At 38.9% G+C, this 7,330-nt stretch overlaps 1 protein-coding gene across 4 annotated transcripts in view; it reads left to right on the forward strand.

Annotated features, from left to right (window-relative positions):
* The window catches only part of SFMBT1 (Scm like with four mbt domains 1), a 157,385-nt gene that overhangs the window by 147,211 nt on the left and 2,844 nt on the right, over positions 1–7,330 (forward strand). For all 4 annotated transcript variants that reach the window (XM_037728245.1, XM_017536410.2, XM_037728464.1 and 1 more), the window contains 4 exons: positions 704–843; positions 1,719–1,828; positions 2,890–3,065; positions 7,001–7,179. In XM_037728245.1, coding sequence (XP_037584173.1) covers positions 704–843; positions 1,719–1,828; positions 2,890–3,065; positions 7,001–7,179 — 605 coding nt within the window. The remainder of the gene's footprint in view (positions 1–703; positions 844–1,718; positions 1,829–2,889; positions 3,066–7,000; positions 7,180–7,330) is intronic.

Raw genomic sequence — 7,330 nt, forward strand, 5'->3', positions numbered from 1 at the left:
AAAAAAAAATGAACTGCAGGATCCTATCAACAATGGGCAGTGTGCACATATCTTTCCTTGACATTGGATTAACAGGCATATCTATTAGAAGAGCTTCTCTGTGTTCTATAGCAGTGTTTTTTACAGCTTTTCAGAAACAAACAAACAAAAAAGCAGTGTTTTAGTGTCTTTGAATTATAGAGATGTGGTCATAGCATACTTTTAGCCCTCTGAGAAATCTCAGAAATGGGAGAGCTCTCACATCATCAAAGGCTGCCAACATATTAGTTTGGTGGTTTTTTAGGAGACAAACTAATTCTAAATAATAATCAACAATTTCTATAAATATTCCGAATAGATTATTGAATAGTTGGTTTTTGAAGACCTGGAAAAGAAATCATTGATCATCCAGAATCTTCATGTGTTCTTGAAATATACCCTCCACTTTATTGATAGAAGACATGGTTCTATCAATTTTGCAGTAACCTAGGAACTAATTAGCATGTAATTCAGGACCCTGTTTGAGTTCAGCAGAGTGATAAGCTCTGTAAGTTATTTTAAGAGCATTCTCAGACACCATGTTAAGCGTCAAAATAAGTAATTCCAAACTTCGTCTTAATATAATGATACATGTGCTTGTTTTTTTCCTCCTTGGCAGTTCAGCTTTGGAAACATGGGGTGGAGAATGACTGTTTTGAATATTTTGTTTCTCTTCATTTCCCAGTTATGATTAATGGAAAATATTGCTGTCCAAAGATATACTTCAACCACCGTTGCTTCTCAGGGCCATATCTTAACAAAGGAAGAATTGCTGAGCTGCCTCAATGTGTAGGACCTGGGAACTGTGTTCTAGTCCTTAGAGAGGTAAGGTTCTGGCCTAGAACAAAATAACTTGGAAATTTCACAGCATTCTGCTAGGGTCATTTCTGCAGGGAGCCACATGCCATAGATGTGACAGTTCTAGGTTTTATCAAAAGTGACCAACTTTCCTCATGTTTTGGACAGTGAAGAGGGCATGTAATTATTTTTACTCCCTAGGAAACATTCACGTAAACAGTTCTTCACAAAGCAGGTTCACCTCGGTCAGGGTAGAAAGGTCTTCTCTCAGCCAAGAGAACTGTACAAAAGAGAACTGTGAGGTTACTCTATGACTGAGAGGCTGTGTGGCATTAACCTAGCGGCCGTGATAAAGCTACACATCTGCCAGGCTTTCTGTGCTTCCCAGCCAGTGTGGTATACTGCAAGTAACAGATAAAGAGATCTTTCAGCCATCAGAGTGGCAAGTCAGGATCTGGGGAATCCAGAGCCTCTGGACCAGACTCCTTTAGCCACAAGAAGGCTCAGCTGTCTGCACAGTGGTCCAAACAAATACAATTTTCTGTGTGTACCATGGCTGGGAAAGCATTTGAAAGCATATTCTGGAGCAATTTGAAAATCATGGTGCTTTTTTTTTTTTTGACTGTAACATTTTGAAAATGTTGAAGAGGATCTGGTTACCCTCTTATTTGCATCTTTGGGTGGCTGTCATATCTCTGATATTATTATTTTGTTAACATTTGTTAATTCATGATAGCTAATGAGCTCTAAATAAATAAATAAACAAATAAAACATTTGTTAATTCATGTGACTAGAATTAACTTCCTAAGTGACCTTAACATTTTAATAGAGAGATGACAGGATTCTAATGGTCTGCTTTTCTCTTTCCCAATCTGTGCTTCTGCTTTAAAACTGAACTTAGGTCCTCACTTTACTTATCAATGCAGCCTACAAACCCAGCCGCGTCCTTCGGGAGCTCCAGCTGGACAAAGACTCTGTGTGGCATGGATGTGGGGAAGTCCTAAAAGCCAAGTAAGTAGACTACTTGTCTTTTACTTGTCTTTAAAAAGTTACAGAACCAGTCGGGCACGGTGGCTCACACCTGTAATCCCACCACTTTGGGAGGCCGAGGCGGGCAAATCACAAGGTCAGGAATTCAAGACCCGCCTGGCCAACAAGGTGAAACCCCGTCTCTACTAAAAATACAAAAATTAGCCAAGCACGGTGGCACATGCCTGTAATCCCAGTTACTTGGAAGGCTGTGGCAGGAGAATCACTTGAACCCGAGAGGCGAAGGTTGCAGAGAGCAGAGATCACGCCACTGCACTCCAGCCTGGGTGACAACGCGAGACTCTGTCTCAAAATAAATAAATAAATAAATTCACAGAATCAGTTCTGTGGATAATTATCAGAAGCCTTATGTTTCTTTAGGCAGGGCTTTTTCAGTTATTTGTGGTGAAAGGCCAGACTTGTTTTTCTTTTTTATATTCCCATTCTTTCATGAATCAATACATTTATAAAAAATGATACAGTGAATTATAAGAAATACAAAATTTAAGGCTGGGTGTGGTGGCTCACACCTGTAATTCTAGTACTCTGGGAGGTTGAGGTGGGTGGATCACCTGAGGTCAGGAGTTCAAGACCAGCCTAGGTGACATGGTGAAACCTCGTCTCTACTGAAAATACAAAAATTAGCCAGGCATGGTGGCAGGCACCTATAATCCCAGCTACTTGGGAGGCTGAGGTAGGAGAATTGCTTAAACCTAGGAGGTGGAGGTTGCAGTGAGCCAAGATCATGCCATTGCACTCCAGCCTGGGCGGCAGGTATTTGAAATTTGAAAACCTTAACTTAGGAACTTGGAACTTAATTTTGCTAATTTAAATAACTCAACTTTTAGTTGTCATAGCTTACCAGATTTAATTTGATTTAAGTTCAATATGCAGAACTTCCTTGTTTTCAGGGTCTTCAAACTATAAAGGACATAGAATATTCCAAGAAGCAAAAATATTTTTTAGGTATATTAATATGTTTGATTTTTCTCTGGGTAATCAGTAGCCCAATTCATTTGGCATCTGATGTCTTCTAATGGCAGATATAAAGGAAAAAGTTATCGGGCTACTGTTGAGATAGTGAAAACAGCAGACCGGGTGACTGAATTCTGCCGGCAAACCTGTATCAAACTGGAATGCTGTCCTAACCTCTTCGGTCCACGGATGGTTCTGGATAAGTGTTCTGAGAACTGTTCTGTACTTACAAAGACCAAATACAGTGAGTCATGTTTTTCCAATGTGTTGACTATAGCAGCTGACCATACCTTACGTCTTGGAAAGTTTTTTACTTTACAGATACTCATATATAGCAGAGGCACACAAAATTCTTCTGTAAAGGGTCAGATGAGAAGTATTTCATGCTGTGAGTTGTATGCTTTCTGTAACATATTCTTTTTTGTTGTGTTGTTTTTTCATTTTTTTAAGAACCCTTTTGGCTGGGCTCGGTGACTCATGCCTGTAATCACAGCATTGTGGAAGGCCAAGGTGGGTGGATCACTTGAGGTCAGGAGTTTGAGACCAGTCTGGCTAACATGATGAAACCTCATCTCTACTGAAAATACAAAAATTAGCTGGGTATGGTGGGCCATGCCTGTAATTCCAGCTACTCTGGAGGTGAAAGCGGTTCAATCACTTGAACCTGGGAGATGAAGGTTGCATTGAGCCAAGATCACACCACTGCACTCCAGCCTGGGTGACGGAGCGAGACTCTGTCTCAACAAAACAAAAAAGAACCCTTTTAAAAATGTAGGGGTCAGCCAGGCGCAGTGGCTCACACCTGTAATCCCAGCACTTTGGGAGTCCAAGGCAGGCGGATCACAAGGTCAGTAGTTCGAAACCAGCCTGGCCAATATGGTGAAATCCCATCTCTACTAAAAAATACAAAAAGTAGCCAGGCGTGGGGGTGCTTGCATGTAGTCCCAGCTACCTGGGAGGCTGAGACAGGAGAATCACTTGAACCCGGGAGACAGACGTTGCAGTATCACTGCACTCCAGCCTGGGTGACAGAATGAGACTCCGTCTCAGGAAAAAAAAAACGTAAGGGTCATTTTTGGCTTGGGGGCTATACCAAAACAGGTCCGGGGCCAGACTTGGCCCATGGGCCTTAGTGTGCCAACTTTTATATATAGCATGTGTCTAAATTGGTTATTGTATCTAACAGGAGCTTTCATATAGCATGTATCTAAATTAGTTACTGTATCTAACAGGATACGTAATTCATTCACACAATCTGTAAGTGTATATTTTGTGCTTATTGTGTCTTTCTGCTGTTCTAGCACTGGGATACAACAATAAAGAAAACAAATTCCATCCTCAGTGAGTTTACCTTTAATGTGGGAGACAGATAATGAATAGGGGAAGAAATTTAGAGAGAGAAGTATTGTGGGGAACAGTGAAGCAAGGTGGGGAAGCAAAGTAGGAGAGTGAGGAAGGGTGGGAGGTGGGGTGCTGTTTATGCAAGGGGTCAGGGAAGTCTTTCGACAGGTAACACCTTGAAGGAAACAGGAGCCAGCAGTACAGACAGCTGGGTGGGAGTGTTCTGGGAAGGGGGCATCAAGGGCACAGGCTTGAGGCAGGAGCTTGCTTAGTGTCTGTGGAGAGCAGCAAAGAAGCCACAGTAGTTTGGGAGGTGGAAATAGGAGAGGAGTTAGTTGCAGCCTCACCTTGAACTGTCATAGCACCTGTTCCCTGTCCTTGCTTATCTTCTCCTTTGTGAAACTGGGGCAGGAGTCATATAGGATGAAATTTACAATTTGAAGACTTGTCAGGGCATTGCCACCCAAACACAGAATTCTGATCCTACCTTTCCTTAAATCTTACAAGCCCTAATGTCACTTGGGAGAATCAGTACGGAGGAGGATCTTTACCTTGTTAAAATTGAAAGATGTTTTAGGGATCTGTGCCTCTGAAACTATAGTGCATGCAGATCACTAAAGGATCTTGTTAAAATGGAGATTCTGATGTATCAGGTCTGTGGGTATCTGGGTCCTGAGTATGTCTGCATTTCCAACAAACTCCCAGATGCCACTGATGCTGCTAATCCAAGGTCCATACTTAGCACGAGGAGCTTTCTAATCAGTATTTGAATTACAAAATCATGTAAGTCTAACCTTCTAGTTTCTATTTATATTTATTGGATTGTAAACTCCTTAAGGGTAGGAATTACCTTGGCCTCTTTGTTATCAGATTCAGCACTTAGTTTAGGAAACTGCAATTATTAGGAGCTGAGCGAAGAATACTGTTAATATAAGTACATGTATAAGTACAGTACTGTGAAAGAAATATGTGGAAGGAAGATATGTAGCTTTTATTATGCTTTTTGTTAAATTACTAATTTCAAATTAGTAATTTGAATGTCAAATGGATTAATATCCTTTAGAAAATTTCAATTTTTTTCATAAAATTATATTTTGATATTTTATCTATAACTCAGAGCTAGAATATGTATGTTTCATTTCTGAAATGTATATTCTAAAATTTCTGTGAAAATGTAGAGGATCTAGAATAGCTGAAACAATTTGGAAAAAAGAATAAAGTTGGAAGACTTAGTCTCTCTCTTTTTTTAACCATAAAGTTATAATAATCAAAACTGTGGCATTAAAAAATTGTCAAATAGAACAATGGGACAGACCACAGAGTCCAGAAATAGAGCCAAACTTAACGTGGTTAAATGATTTCCAACAAGAGAGACAAGGAAATTTAATGGAGAAAGGAAATTCTTTTTAACAGATACCACTGGTACAACCAGATATCCAAATAGGGAAAAATATATATATAATAAAACATAACTCTTTGGATCCTACCCCATAGCATACACAAAAATTAATTCAAGATGTATTAGACTTAATGTAATAGCTAAAACTATATGACTTCTAGAAGAAAAAGAAAATATCCTCAAGATCTTGGGATAGTGAAAGATTTCTTAGAGAGGATCCAGAAATACACTAACATAAAGGAAAAAGTTAAAAAATAAGACATTACCAAAATTAAAAACTTTTGTTCTTTGAATAATGCCATTCTTTAAAAAAAGGAAGATAAGCCACAATCTTGGAGAAAGATTCTTAATACATATATCCAACAAAAAAGTTCTCTCCGGAATATATTAAGAATTCCCACAACTCAATAATAGAAAGAGAAGTTTTGAAACTAGTAGTTGCATGACATTGTGAGTATTCTAAATACCTCTGAATTGTATACTTTAAAATGGTTAATTCATGTTATGTGAATTATATTTCAAAAAAACATTTTAAACAATTTTAAAAAATGAATGAAAGGCTTGAACATACACTTTATGAAAGCAGATATACAAATGGCTGATAAGCTCATGAAAAAGTACACAATATTATTAGTCATCAGGGAAAATAAACTCAAGTCCAAAGTACAGTGAGAAATCACTACATGCCCACTAGTTTGGCTAAAATGACAGATTGACAGTACCACATGTTGGTAAAGGTGTAGAGCAACTAGATCTCTCATGCATTGTTGGTGGGAGTGTAAAATTATACATCCATTTTGGAAACCTGTTTGGTAGTTTGTTTAAAAGTTAATCATACCCTATGATCCAGCAATTTCATTCCTAGTTATTTATTTGAGGAAATGAAAACATGCCCATTAAAAGCCTTGTATAGGAATGTTCATTGCAACTTAATGATCATTAAAACCTGGAAGCAGCCCAAGTAAGTGCCTATCAGCAGGAGAATGGGTAAACTGGTACATTCATACAGTGGATTGCTATTCAAGATAAAGGAATGAACTACTTATACACGACTCAAAAACATTATGCCTAGTAGAATAAGGAACACACAACAAGGTGCTTACTGTGTAGTTCCATAGAGACAAAGCTAATCTATAGTGATAATGTTTAGAATAGTGGTTGGTTGCTTCTAGTAAGGGGCACTGACTGGGAAGGGACCATGGGAACTTTCTGGGTTGAAGATATTCTGTATACTTTGATATGGGGGGATCATTCAGGTTTATGCATCTGTCAGTACTAGTCAAACTGTGCACTTCAGATGTGTTTATTCCACTGTATGGAATTAAACCTCAATCAAATACAATGTGCCTGGTTTTTGCTATGCTAGTAAAATCTCTTATAGTTTTGAAGTACACAGAAATAATGAAGCTACTTCATTTTTCTTTGTCATCCACATTTAGCACACTATTACGGAAAGAAGAAAAATAAAAGAATTGGGAGGCCACCTGGTGGTCATAGTAACTTAGCTTGTGCCCTGAAAAAAGCCAGTAAGAGGAGAAAGAGGCGGAAAAATGTTTTTGTTCATAAGAAGAAACGCTCCTCTGCATCTGTTGATAATACCCCAGTGGGCTCTCCCCAGGTATGAGATCTGTGATGTGCCTGTAATGTCTTGAAGCCAAGTGACCACTGCTTTATAGTGTGGACACAGAATACCTGCAGGTCTTTCTAACTCAGATCTCTACCCAACAGAAGATGGTTTTGTGGCCTAGGAACTGGTTTGTCCTGAATTT

Source organism: Cebus imitator, unplaced genomic scaffold (assembly GCF_001604975.1).
Source record: "Cebus imitator isolate Cc_AM_T3 unplaced genomic scaffold, Cebus_imitator-1.0 Scaffold0, whole genome shotgun sequence".
In the NCBI taxonomy this organism is placed as follows: Eukaryota; Metazoa; Chordata; class Mammalia; order Primates; family Cebidae; genus Cebus; species Cebus imitator.